Source organism: Marmota monax, unplaced genomic scaffold (assembly GCF_021218885.2).
Source record: "Marmota monax isolate L192 unplaced genomic scaffold, Marmota_monax_Labrador192_F-V1.1 WCK01_AAM20220418_F8-fsc00092, whole genome shotgun sequence".
Lineage (NCBI taxonomy): Eukaryota > Metazoa > Chordata > Mammalia > Rodentia > Sciuridae > Marmota > Marmota monax.
In genome coordinates, this window is record NW_026692583.1 from 1,626,057 (window position 1) to 1,638,874 (window position 12,818).

At 54.1% G+C, this 12,818-nt stretch overlaps 2 protein-coding genes across 5 annotated transcripts; both read right to left on the minus strand.

Annotated features, from left to right (window-relative positions):
- Window positions 1-106: 106 nt before the first annotated feature.
- Arl6ip4 (ADP ribosylation factor like GTPase 6 interacting protein 4) lies at window positions 107-3,139 on the minus strand. Of its 4 annotated transcripts, none has more exons than XM_046446271.2 (6): window positions 2,391-2,524; window positions 1,870-2,007; window positions 1,143-1,427; window positions 945-1,062; window positions 466-535; window positions 107-389 (listed from the first exon to the last, which is right to left on the minus strand). In XM_046446271.2, exons 2-6 carry the CDS (start codon window positions 1,994-1,996, stop codon window positions 333-335), a joined length of 657 nt encoding a protein of 218 aa, XP_046302227.1. In that variant the 5' UTR covers window positions 1,997-2,007; window positions 2,391-2,524; the 3' UTR covers window positions 107-332. The 4 variants fall into 4 exon arrangements, with proteins under 4 accessions (XP_046302227.1, XP_046302226.1, XP_046302225.1 ...); XM_046446270.2 differs by having other exon boundaries at window positions 1,837-2,007; XM_046446269.2 differs by having other exon boundaries at window positions 1,143-1,451; window positions 1,837-2,007.
- Window positions 3,140-3,395: 256 nt separating this feature from the next.
- On the minus strand, window positions 3,396-7,205 carry Ogfod2 (2-oxoglutarate and iron dependent oxygenase domain containing 2). The gene is made up of 7 exons (XM_046446267.2): window positions 7,025-7,205; window positions 6,526-6,582; window positions 5,684-5,797; window positions 5,483-5,582; window positions 4,891-5,018; window positions 4,405-4,662; window positions 3,396-4,330 (listed from the first exon to the last, which is right to left on the minus strand). Exons 1-7 carry the CDS (start codon window positions 7,154-7,156, stop codon window positions 4,067-4,069), a joined length of 1,053 nt encoding a protein of 350 aa, XP_046302223.1. The 5' UTR covers window positions 7,157-7,205; the 3' UTR covers window positions 3,396-4,066.
- Between the last annotated feature and the right edge of the window lie 5,613 nt (window positions 7,206-12,818).

The window sequence follows — 12,818 nt, forward strand, 5'->3', positions numbered from 1 at the left end:
GGGGCCCAACATCCCAGCTTTCCCCAAAGCTCCTAAAGCCCAATGCCCCCTGGAAGTTCACACCAATCTCCCCAACCCTGACCACAAAAAGCAACAGAGCAAGAAGTCTAAGACCAGAGAACATTTAATATCAGGTACACTGCCCTTGCTCTTTCAGGAGAGGTTACTGAGGCATCCGTAAGTCTCACCTCTAACCTTGCTCCTGAGGAGGCTGGACTGGCTCCACAGGTGAAAAGCCACCAGCACCGGTCAGTGTTGCTGCTGCCTGCCCTGTGGCCAACCTCCAGGCCATGGCACGACACTGTCCACAGGCCTCAGTCGGCCAGGGGCCCTCAGGGAAGCAGCCCAGCTCGCATCTGGAAAGCCAGGCCATCCCCTCGGGTGGCTTGCTAGGGAAGAAAACATACAGAAGTGGGACATCAGAGACAGCTGGGGGCAGACCACAGGGAAAGGGGCAACACCAACCTTATTGATTTCTCTGTGTCGCTCTTTGGTTACGATTTCCTCCAAGACCTCACCATCTCCCTTAATGAGCCTAGGGTGGGAGGATGTCCATCAACAAGAAACAGGCTGAGCCCCTAATGCCAGAGCAACCAGCAACGGGTCCCCAGGGCTCAGGCCCCACCAGCTCGAGCAGGGGGAGCCTGGGTGCCAATTCGGCCCCCACCACCTTTGGGATTGGGATGTAGGGAGCCCAGGTAGGCTGCCTTGCCAGCCTGCACTACCAGTCTGGGCAACAGTAGCTGCTTGAAAAAGGTCTCTCACTGAGACCCTTACACCAGGCAAAGGGGAAGAACAGCTGATATGTCACAAGTGACAGTTTTCTCCCATATTGGCCTTTTTGGAGCAGCTGCAACCACACCCTACTCCTCCTGAAAGCCCATATTCTGGGTCACAACTCCCAGGTACACCACGCGGGGCCTGCCTGTGCCTGGCACCCCCACCTGGTGCGTCCCGTCTCGGGGTCCACCACTTTGCGGATGACACTCTGCCGAGCATCCCACTCCTCCTTGGTCATAGGCTTCATGGCCTGAATACGAGACTTCTGCTCGTCCGTCAGGACTGGAAAGGAAGATGGGAGGAGACTGTGGGCAGACCTGGGGAGGGGTTCTCTCCCTCCTACACAACGGGTGGCACAGTACCTGGGCCATCGTCTTCCTCCCCCGTGGATCTGTGCCACTGGTCCAGCGAGGGGCCAGGCGGAGCTTCGGCCTGGAGCACCTCGGCCTTCTCTTTGCGCCTCCTCTTCAGCTTCTTTTTCCTCTTCTTCTTCTTCCTCTTCTTGTCCTTGTGCTTTCCCCGCTTCTTCCGACCGTCACTGGAGGAAGAGGAGGAGGACGAGGAGGAAGAAGAGGAGCTAGAAGAACTGGAAGAAGAGGAGGAGGAGCTGGATCGTGGTCTCCTCCGGGCCTTTTGCTTGCTTCTCTCTGTGATGCAGGGAGAAGGTGAGGCTGGAAGGCCAGGAGGGCAAGGAGTAAACTTTGGTCCCCTTGCTCTGGCCTTGGGTAGGACCAGGTCTGTCCAGTGAGACGCTCCCTGCCAGGCTCTCCAGAAGAGATCAGTGCTCTCCTGGAGAAGCACCTTCCGGGCTCCACAGGACACTGTCTCATGGGCAGGAGGCCAGGCTCCACCTCTCATAGCTACACTAAGTGAACCCTTAGATCCACACTCACCAGCTGGGCAGGGCCCAGTCTCCTCCCTGTCTGGGGGTTCTCCAGTCTCCACTCTGCACCCCTGAATGCTCTCATTCCGATTTCTCCACAGCCAGTCCCAGCTGCCTGCAGCTGCCTGCGGAGAAGTTGCTGCACCCCCTTTCCCAGTCCCTGGGGTCCTCACCCTCAGTCCCTGAGGCGGTGCTGGCCTTACGACCTTGGGATCCAGAAACTGAGCAATTCCTCGAGGCGTCCCTACTACTCTTCTTCCTTCTCTTTTCCGACCTTCGACCCCGGGAGCGGCTGCGACTTCTCGAACGCTTGCGAGAGCCAACGTGAGCCATAGCGGCGCAGGCTGGCGATGGGAAGAGACGCGTTTAATCCGCGGCTCTCTGGACCCGGACAGCAGTGTGAGCTCCAAGGGTGGCTCCAATGGGGTCTGGTTCTCAGGGCCCCCGATACCCAGCACCGCAGCGGGGACCCGCGCTATCCCCTCCACCCCTTTGGAGACCCTGGCTTCTCCGCCGACTCCGGGACCCCACGCGTCGGCCCCTTTAAGGTCCCGCCCCCGCCCGGACGCTCCACACCTGCGCACCAAGCGCGGCGTCCAGGGAACCGACAGCTTTCCTCAACCGCAAGGGGCGTCCCGAGTTCTTCCCCGCGTGCTCCCATCCTCCTCCCTGCTCCCTTCGCGGCCTCGCCGCCTTAAAGAGGGCCCCGAGGCTCTCCTCTTCTCACCTCAACCGCCCATCGGACGGGACCGCCAGCTCCACACCCCGACTTCGCAAGGAAGCAGCAGCACGGTGGCTTCCGGACCACTTCCGGCCTGGAGCGGTGCGCGGGGAGGCTGTCCGGGTGGGAAGCGAGGCGATGCTGCCTTTAGTTCTGAAACCGCGGGTTCCGTCTCCGGAGCGCCCATCTCTTTGCAGAGACCACGCTGGTGAGGGAGCCCACTCCCGCCGCTCCGCCCTGGGACACGTCTCCAGCTTGGCGCCAATCCCCGGGCTCTCAGGCGCCTCTCGTCTATTTATGCCACAGCCGCACCGTCTCCCAAGACTGCGCTTTGGTTGCCGTACCCGCATCGCCCACCTACCTAAAGCCCCATCTTCCCGCGCGCCACGTTCCTCCCTGGCTGGTCTGCGAACCTGTCCACCCCATCTGACTGTGAGATCCCAGCAGAGACGTCCCTGTCTTTCTAACATATATACCCAGTAATATAGAGGTCGCAAACTCAAGTGTCCATAAAGGGACGGAGAGTTAGTTCACGACACCTAATGAAAGAGTGACACTCAAGCCTTTCTAAAGTACGCAGCTGAGACTCCGCTCCAGGTGGCTTTTGCAGTATGGGAATGGGACTGCGTGTTTCCACGTCTTCCCTCCTTCCGGAGGAAGCTAAAATTCAAGATTTCAACATGGAGGGGACTGGGTTGTGGCTCAGTGGTAGAGCACTAGCCTAGCGTGTTTGAGACACTGGGTTCAATGACCTTTTATTTATTTTATTTAAAATAAAAACCTTTTATTTTATTTATTTACTAGCATGGACCTTTTATTTTATTTATTTATAAATAAATAAAATAAAAGGTCCATTAACAACTAAAATAAAAATTTAAGATTTCAATATGGAAAACACCTTGGTTTTCAGATGTGTAGCCCCCAAAAAGCACAGCTCTGTGTACACAACTCATCAATCTTAGGGCCACCCAGTTATAAGGTCTTCAATAAAAATAACGAACACAGCCAAGGGCTGATATAAATCACTTTATCTGTGTTAGGTCATTGGATTCTCACAATAGCACCTAGAGCATAGAGGTCAGTGGGTCACCCGTGGCCACAGAGTGGAAAGTGGCAGAGCCAGGATCTGAATCCAGGTAGTCTGGCTCCAGAAATCTGTTCTTGATTTCTCCGAAGTAAGCCTTTCACACCCATTCAGAGGTTGCAATTGGTGCTGTCCACCACTGATAACTCTTCATTGAAGGCCTCCTGCAGCCACTGGGAGCCACCCTCCCCTGGAGGCAGATGTCTGGGAAGTTACTCCTGCCTCACAGCTCCATCCAGGAGCCACTAACTGTTACTAGGAGCCAACTGGTGGGAATTCTAGCTCTGGAGCTCCCCAGGAGCAGGCTGATGCTGGACTGTCACCTGAAACCACATCTTTGTGAAGACACTTTCAGTACCCTCTCCTGCTTCCTTACTCCCCTCTGAGGATCCACCCTCCATGAATCCCATATCAAGCTCTGCTTCAAGCAAACCTGCACTAAGCCAGCCTACCTCTGGAAATAATGACCCAGATGCTGGCCTAACCTTTTGATCCAAGGAGTTCCATGGTTGCAAGTTTATTTCTGCCCCTTCCAACCTGAGATGGCAGGTCCTCACTTGCCACACCACCTCCCCACCACCACTGGGCCAAACCAGGCTCAAGTTAGCGCACACACATCCACCATGGTGGGCTCCTCCCGGGTGAAGCCGTCGCCAAATCCCTCGTCGTCCACCAGGTCTGGCTCACGGCAGCACATGGGACAGAGGCGGTTGCGCACAGCAGAGGCCCGGAGCCACACCACGAGGTTCCAGCGCTCACCAGTGCCTAGCGGCCGGGCGCCATGCAGCTGTCCGCCCCGGTGCAAGACACCCTGGCCCACCACATGCTGCACCTCCAGGGGCTCTGTCAGGGCTGCTGGTGCCTGCAGATGGCAGATCTCAGGCCTGGGCACTCATGGCTGACCCAGATCCTGTCCCATGGGTCTGAAATACTCACCTGGAAGAGGCCTCCAAAGTATAGGGCACCTCCTGAGAAGGCCTTGCCCAGGGCCACATTGAGAGTGAGCTCAGCATTATCATAGTGGCAGCCCAGCTCACGGTCCTGGCCTGGTGCATATTTGACCACAAAGGCGCGGTGACTGTCAAGCCGGCCCCCACCACAGTCTGGGTACAGCAGGGCCATCAATGGCTGCAGGAAGCGCTCCCGCAGTGGTGTCACCAGTGGTTCGTCCAGGCCCAACTCATGCAGCAGCACCTGGAAGAGGATGCCTGTGGTGAGCAGGAAGACTGCTGGGGCCTTATCCTGCTTCCCTGGGTGAGGGATTTGCTGTTAAGGACAAAGCAAACTGATACCGTCACAGTTATCTACCATGATCTTGCTCTGAAGGCAGGGATGGGCAGCTTGCCTGCAGCACCTCAGATATGTCTCCCATCCTAGCTGCCTGGACTCCTCAGGTGGGTGCATGGGCCAGGCCTCACCTACCCCATAATTGTTCATGGTGTTGGGCCTTCCCTTGGGCATGTCTGACCGCTCAAAGTGCTCCAGCTCCTCCAGCAGGGCTTGGCAGAAAGACGCAGTAAATACAGGCACCCGGTAGATGCGCTTCTCTTCTGTGGAGGGAGACAGATAGTAGGTTAGAGCTCTGAGGCAAGGTCAGACAGGCTTGGGTCTCAATCTTCTCATGAGCGGGCGCGGCTTTTCACTGTCCCCAGCCTCAGTTTCCTCATCTGTACAGTGGAGATAGTGAGATCCTTCACTTCTCAGGACCATTGCCTTGCCCCATTCTGAAGTCACTAACTGGTGCTGTGAGCAACTGTGGGTTCCCTTTCTGAGCTCTCCAGGGGTCAAGCTGATGCCAGACTGTCATTTGAAACTATACCTTTGCCAGGAAGGTTGGTCAATGAATGAATGAACAAATGAATACAGATGCCCTGCTCCTGGCAGGTTGGTCTCACTGGCCCTTCCTGTTCCTGCTGGTTGGGTTTTTGAGAACAAATATGATAGGTGGGAGGACCCCGGTCTCTATTGCCCAGGTATCTTAGGCTGCCACCCCCAAGTCATGCCATGCTCTCACCTGACACTGTCTGCAGCCGCTGGAGAAGGCCCTGGAGGTCTGCACCTGGGGATGCACTGTACTCCGCAACGGACAGAAACTCAGGAGCCAGAGCTGCATCCTGGGGGCAGAACATAACAGCTATGGGGAAGACAGCACCCCAGGCCTGAAAAGGTTGCTTCCTCCCTCCAGTAACCAGCTCCCAATTTCCCTGCCTAGTACCTGCAGTGAATTGTAAACCTCTGGCCGTGCTGGGTGGTAAGAACTGGCGATGAGGGCTTTCCTGGCAGCTGACTCCTGCCCCAGCCTCTGCCGCCGCGCCACCTCCTGCTGAAGCTGGGGTGGCACAGGGATAAATTATCATACAGAGCCTCCCATTCCCCTGAAGCCATGGTACAGATGAAGAAACTGAGGATCATGAAGGCCAGAATGGGGCCCAGGATGGAAGGCAAGTCTCCCTATACTCCTGAGTCAATTGCAAATACCAAACTACTAGTTGAAAGGGACTTCTAGAAGAGGGACTGCTAGGCTGGATGGGAGGAGAGACCCTGGAGGCCCCTCAACTAGCTGGGCCCACTATGGGGAGGGGAATGGTCACAGTCAAATCCTGTGTTACAGAGGCTGCAAAAGACTCTCTTAGAAAGCTACCAACTCTAACCCCCAGGTGAGGGAGGAGGTGGGAGATGAGCAGCAACTCAGCCTGGGGGGGGGGGGTGTTAAAAGAGGCAGAGATGTAGTAGCCCTGGTAATCTCAACTCCATCCTCTGTGAGAATTTAGGAAAGCAACCCCCCTCTTTGAGACTCAGTTTCTCATCCCAAAATGTGTCTACCTCACAAAGCTGTTAAGAAGGGCATGACATAGACAACTTGGCACTTCTCCATTTCTATTCTTCTGGTGCCAGAACGCAGGAGTAAGGGTGAGGGGAGCAGGAAGCAGGTACAGAGGATTGAGGAGTCCTTCAGCGATCGGAGACTGACAGGCCGAGGCTGGGAAACCCCTCAGACTGCTGACACAAATCTAGAGGGGGGGCCAAGCTGCAGTGCAGGGAGTGGGGGAGTGTTACCTCTGCCAAGAGCTGTTGGAAGTCCTTGGTGCTGACACAGCCTCGGCTGCGCAGGATCTGGGAGCAGGAAGACCAGTGAACATGATTTTGTGACTTTGTGCAAGTCCTTTAACATCTCTGAGTCTCAGTTTCCCCTCCTTAAAGTGGAGTTGAGAGCCCGTACGTCACGGGATCCCTCAGAGAAGGAACTGCGATGACCGCGTTAAGAAGAGCTGGGTTCCCAGTTACTCCCACCAACACCGAGAGAGCATCCTGAGCCAGGGCCTGCCCTGCGCGCTCTACCCGCATGTTTCTTCATTCCCTCCACACGCGGCTCACTAACAGGAGATGCTATCACCCCCCCCCCTTTAAGAAAGGGAAACGGAGGCATGGAGAGGAAAGTCATTCTCCTCCTAAGTGAGGCTCCCTGTGTGCCGTGGGCAAGCCAAACCATCTCGGGGCCAAAGGCTTCTCCCCAGCCTCCGCCCGCTTCCCAGGAAAGCCAGCAGAGGACACTCACAGGACCGTAATCCTGGCGCAGCTGCTGCTCGCTACGGAAGCATAGGTGCAGCCCGTAGCGCGCCACGTACAAGTTCTCCGAGCAGAAGCAGGCGCAGCGGCAGAATCGCCGCGGGGCCCCCGCCGTCGCCATGGTGAGACGCCGCGCAGCCCAGCCGGCTTCCGTAGGAGCACTTCCGGGTACACCCCCAACCCGGGAAATGTGCGCTACAGCGACCAAGGGGCCGTCCTTAATTCCCAAGAGCAGAAAAGAACGAAGACTATCCTCTCCAGAAAACGGTCAGAAGGTGGAGTGAGGGGAAACGTTCGCGGGCCGAAGTGGAGCCGACGGCCTCGACAGAGAGCACGCGGCCTCCACGTTATGTCTCATAATTTCTCCACTACGAGGCACGAACTAATGACCCCACTTTACAGATAGGTGAAGTGTCACAGCCTCACTGAACGCGGAAAAGCAGGGACTCAAAACAACAAAGCCTTTTACTTAAACGCTGCTCCCCTCTTCTAGGCGCCTTTGGAGAACCGCCTGACCTCACCCAGCGAGGCAGCCGGGTCAGTTAGGGATTGTGAGGTCCGGCCTCATTTCCGCCCGCAGCTAAGGAGCCAGCGATTCTATGCGTCTGAGGTCGGGTTTAGCATTTACCCCGCACCCTTGCCTGGCGCTCCCAGGGCTTTGCCGAGAACTCTCAAAAAGCGGCGCGGCTCTCTGGAGTGTCTCCACGAAAAAGCTCCGTCCCTCGCGACTTCCGGCAGGGATCGCAAAGCGGGCCGGGTGGGCTAAGCCGTGTGTGGGCGGGGCACTGGGCGCGGTCTGCCGGAGGCCACACCTCACGTCTGGACTGCGTTTGAGTTCCGCAGAGCGACAGAGAGGGAGATAAGTACGTTAATGTCCTCCGGGCAGCATCCCCACCTCTGCGAGGCCCACCACCGCACACACACACACACTCCGCCGCGGTCCCACCGTCCCGCCGCGCACCCCGCGGGCCCAGGTCTGCAGAGCCGCGTCGCTCAGGGGAGAACTAAGGCGCCGAGAAAGGGAGGAAGTGTCCTTTGGAACTGGCCCCATCCTGCCGTAAAGTTTCCTCCATGGCTCAGCGTGGTGTAGCGTTGAGAGCGGGGAAGGTTTTACCCCAGAGGTGACTACAAGTGACAGCTCCTCTTGTCCTATCCTTCCCTCTACCCAGACCTACGCTGAGGGATTGGCCACCCACCCTGTCTCTTTCCATCCGCACAGCAAACCTGAACTAGGTGCTCTCGTATCACTACATTAAAGATGGGGAAACTGAGGCTCAGGGAGGTGTATTGACCTACCCCAGGTCACACCGCCTGTAAAAAACAATATGGGGTTGGAAACCAACAGTCTGCCCTGAGACTCCTCCCCTTCACCATGCCCCACCCTTTCCCCACCCCAGGGAATCTCTGAGTTGGGGGATTCTGTGGGACTTTGGATTTTTCTCTCTGCTGTCTTCTCCTTTCCTCCAAGTGTCCTCACGGGCACTCACAAACGTTGTCATTCATACACCAACGCACACTGACTCATCTTCATGCACACACACTGCAGTACATCCTTATATCCCCCCACACACTCGTACATGCACTCCCGTCCTGACGGTCAGCACCTCCCCACACACATTCCACATCCAAAGCATTCTCACACAGTGTCACGCGTTCGCGTGCATGCACCCCCTCACACTCTCACCCACACCCCACACAGTGGCAGGCACTCTCGTGCACACGGGGTCAACTCAGCCCTCCTTCCTTTCTTCTCCATAGAATGCTGAGCTCCAAGCCCCCCTGCTTTTGGGGGCCAACGTCTCATTGAGGGGTTCTTCTTCCTGCCCGGGAGAATCTAAGCCACCCTCAAATGCAAAATCTAAACTAATTAGTGAATAACAAAACACAAATATTCAGAAATATATTTACAAAAGGTGAAGCCCCTGATCGGTCTAGTCCACATGGGCTCTGGAACTAGACAAGGAAAAATGGCTCTGGAGGTTTATTTAAGGGGGTATATCAAAGGCAGGGATAAGGTTTCAAGGGAGGAGTCTTGCTTGGGGATGTCTTGCAGTCAGCAGGTTGATTGACATCTTGGCAGGCCACACCCATCTCAGGTGCTGTGTGGGCCACGGCAGAGTGGATTAGAAATTCACATTGTCCCTGGGCAATTGACCAGAAAAATTGTCCACAGCCTATAAAAAACAATATGGGGTTGGAACCCAACAATCATTTCCAGACACCAGGTGTCTCTCTTCACTAGCTCCCATGCACAGTGACCCACATGTTATCCCATGGATGGCTCCTGACACCGGATGCTGCCACAGAAAGAGCCTGGGAAACCCTAACATCCTGTGACTCGGGTCACTGGCTATACTCTCCTGATGTCTCCGTCAACACATTTAGGGTTCCAAGCCTCCAGCTAGCAAAGCCTCTCCCTGCCCCCAGCATCCTAGGAGACCAAAAGAGCCCCTCATTTCTGGGCCAAGGCTACAACAGCCCGACAGGTTTTCACACTGGCTGTGCAGGAGCCTGTATGCACATGGGAATGCACCTGACTTGTGTGGAGGGGTGTTTAGAGCTGCGTACAAGCTCTCTGCCCACATTAGTTTTCTAAGGCCACCATAACAAATAGCCAGAAACTGGGTGGCTTAAAACAATGAAAATGTGTGCTCTCACAACTCTGGTGGCCAGTTAGATAGCATGGTGTTGAGAGAGCCGTGCTCCTGCAGGAGGCTCTAGAGGAAGAGTCTTCTCTGTGTCTTCCAGCTCTAGTGGCTTTGTGGCCATGACACCCCGGTCTTTACCTCTGTGTATGAGACCTCCTCTGTGTATATCCGTCCCTGAGTGTCTTATTAAGACACTTGCATTAGAGTTAGGTAGGGCCCGTTCTCACAATCCAGATAACCTCATCCTGGGGTCTTCATGATATCTACAAAGACCTTTTTTCTAAATACAGTCACATTCACAGGTTCCAGGGATTCGAATGTACACCTGTCTTTTTTGAGAGGGGCGTCATTCCACCCTCAAGAGCTCTCCAGTCGGGTGTGGAAGACAGGAGTAAGCAAGAAAACAAATTCACAAGCCATTTTCTTCCACTCAGTTGCAAATGCTGGGAAGGCAGGTTGGGAGAAGAGAGGGAGAGAGGCCTGGGAGCAGCTGCTCTAGACAGGGCAGCCAGGCAGGACCTGCCCCCTCAGGAGTGACGCTCAGCTGAGATCTGACCACCGCAGCAAGATGTGGCAGGATGTGATTCTAGGCAGGGAAAACGAAAGTCCCTTGTCCTGCAGTGAGAAGGAGCTTGGTTTCATAAAGAATAGCAAAGTGTACAGGGGCTGAGACAGGGAATGAGCCCCGGTGCTGTTGGGACCAAATAATTGTGCATTGGAGGCCATGCGGACACTTTAGGTTTCACTCTTTGTGAGGAGGGAAGCTTTTTGATCCTCACTACAAACACTATGAGAAAAATGAGGGCCAGAGGGTCACCTGGCCCACCCGAGGACAAACGGCTGGTAAGTGAGCTAGTATGGAATTCAACCCAAGTCGAATTCTTCTGAGTTATTCCCAAGGGGCAGTCGGGTCTCCCTCAGTATCCCCTCTCCTCATATGTGAGATCACTGGGCCATGGGGATCCTGGAGCCCAGCCTGGGCCTCCTGAAATTACTGGGCTTCCCCATGGAGGAGGTTACTGTGAAAAGAACCTGACTCCACAGCCCAGAGAAGCTCAGCCAAGAAGGTGCTGAAGGTTGTACAGTTGTCTTGATTGCCCCGTGATAGTGAACGGCCCTGCTAACCAGACAGGGATCTGTTTCCCCAGCTCGATGATCCCCCTAATTGCCTGGGGTGGTCAGTCCCCCAGCCTGGTCCCAGGCAGCCCCCCACCCCACCCCCTCCTCTGCTCCTCCTGATTGGACATGTCTCTTTGCAGCAGTTTGCAAGTTTATCAGCTCAAACAGGCACTCCTCAAGGACCCGTCCTCCTTGAGGACAGTGACCTCACTGCTACCCTGTTCCAGCCTGGGCTTAGTGACCAAGGGAACTGTAGCAAGAGGAGTCAATAAGCATGGAATCTGGACATGCTTCCTTGTTCACTGCTCCAGGTCCTGTTAATTTCATTTTGCAGATGAGGAAACTGAGGCTCAGTGGAGTGTAAGGGCCTATGTAGGGTAGTAAGTGAGCCAGGTACAATGGCGCACTCCTGCAATCCCAGCAACTTGGAAGGCTGAGGCAGGAGGACTGCAAGTTGGAGGCCAGCCTCAGGGACCTGGCAAGGCCCCAACAACTTAGGGCGGCCCTGTCTCAAAATAAAAAGGATTGCAGATGGAGCTTAGTGGTAGAGCCCTTGGGTTCAATCCCCAGCACCAAAATAAATAAATAAACCTAATGAGTGGCAGAATTAGAACATTCATGAATTAAAACACACTTCTATCTGCCTGGAAGTGGTGTGTGTGTTACACATTCGTCATGTTTGTGTGTATAAATACATGTAGATATGTATATGTGTGTTGATGTGTGTGTGTGTGTGTGTGCGCACAAGCTTTATAAATTGACAGAGCCATATACAAAAGAGGACATAAACCTGGTGTGTGATCCCAGCTACTTGGCAATCTGAGGTGGGAGGTTCACAAGTTTGAGGCCAACCTGGGCAACTTTGTGAGACCCTGTCTCACAATAAACTTTAAAATAGAAAGGGCTAGGGATGCAGTTCATGGTAGGGTGCCCCTCCCCGCCCAAAGAAAATGAAAAGGAGGGTTACAACTCATAAATGTACAATCTGTGAGTTTTCAAACTGGACATACCCATGAGACCAAGACCCACACAGTGCCCAGCCCCACTCTTGGTCACTACCCACCTCCTAGGGCTGATCATCGCCCTGACTCCTAATAGCAAAAGTTAGTCAGTTCTTGCATTTGATACAAAGAAAACCATATCGTATGCTCTCTCCCGCACACTCTCCTGCACACTCTGCTGGGCACTTTCCTGCACACCGCTTCTTTCACTCAAGACCGCATCCTTGAGATTGGCCTTATGAGCTTGTGTGTAGCAGTTGGTGTAGCAGTTTTTCTAGACTGTGTCCTACTTGTTTCAGTGAACTTTGAACTGTTTGCTGACCCTTCCTGCAGTTGGCCAGCATTTGCATTGCTTTTGTTTTGGAGATGTTTTTAAGAAAACTGCTACAAACATTGTTTTTAAAATGTGTGATAAAAGATGAATAAAATTTTAACATTTTGACCAATTTTTTTGAGGGGGGTGCATATCAGTGAAAGAAAGACCACTGAGCCACATCCCCAGCCCTTTTTTGTATTTTATTTAGAGACAGGATCTCACTGACTTTCTTAGCGCCTCACTTTTGTTGAGGCTGGCTTGGAACTCACTATCCTCCTGCCTCAGCCTCCAGAGCCGCTGGGGTTACAGGCATGCGCTGCCACCCCTGGCTTCTGACCACTTTTATTAGATGTTTGTTTTTGGAGAAATTTTAGGTTCACAGCAAAATCTAGTGTGAAATACAGAGAATTCCCATAATTGCCCCCCATATGCACAGCCTTCCCCAACAATGCCCCTACCAGATTCATGCATGTGCTACTCAGTGAAGCCACATTGACACGTCATTGTCACCCAAAGCCCATGGTTTCCTTTAGAGTTCACTGCTGGAGTTGTATATTCCATGGTTTTTGACAAATGTATATGGCATATATCCACCATTATAATCTCATACAGAGTAGTTTTACTGTCCTAAAAATCCTCCGTGCCCTGCCTGTTCATCCCTTCTCTCTTAACCCCTGGCCAACACTGATTTTTTTTTTT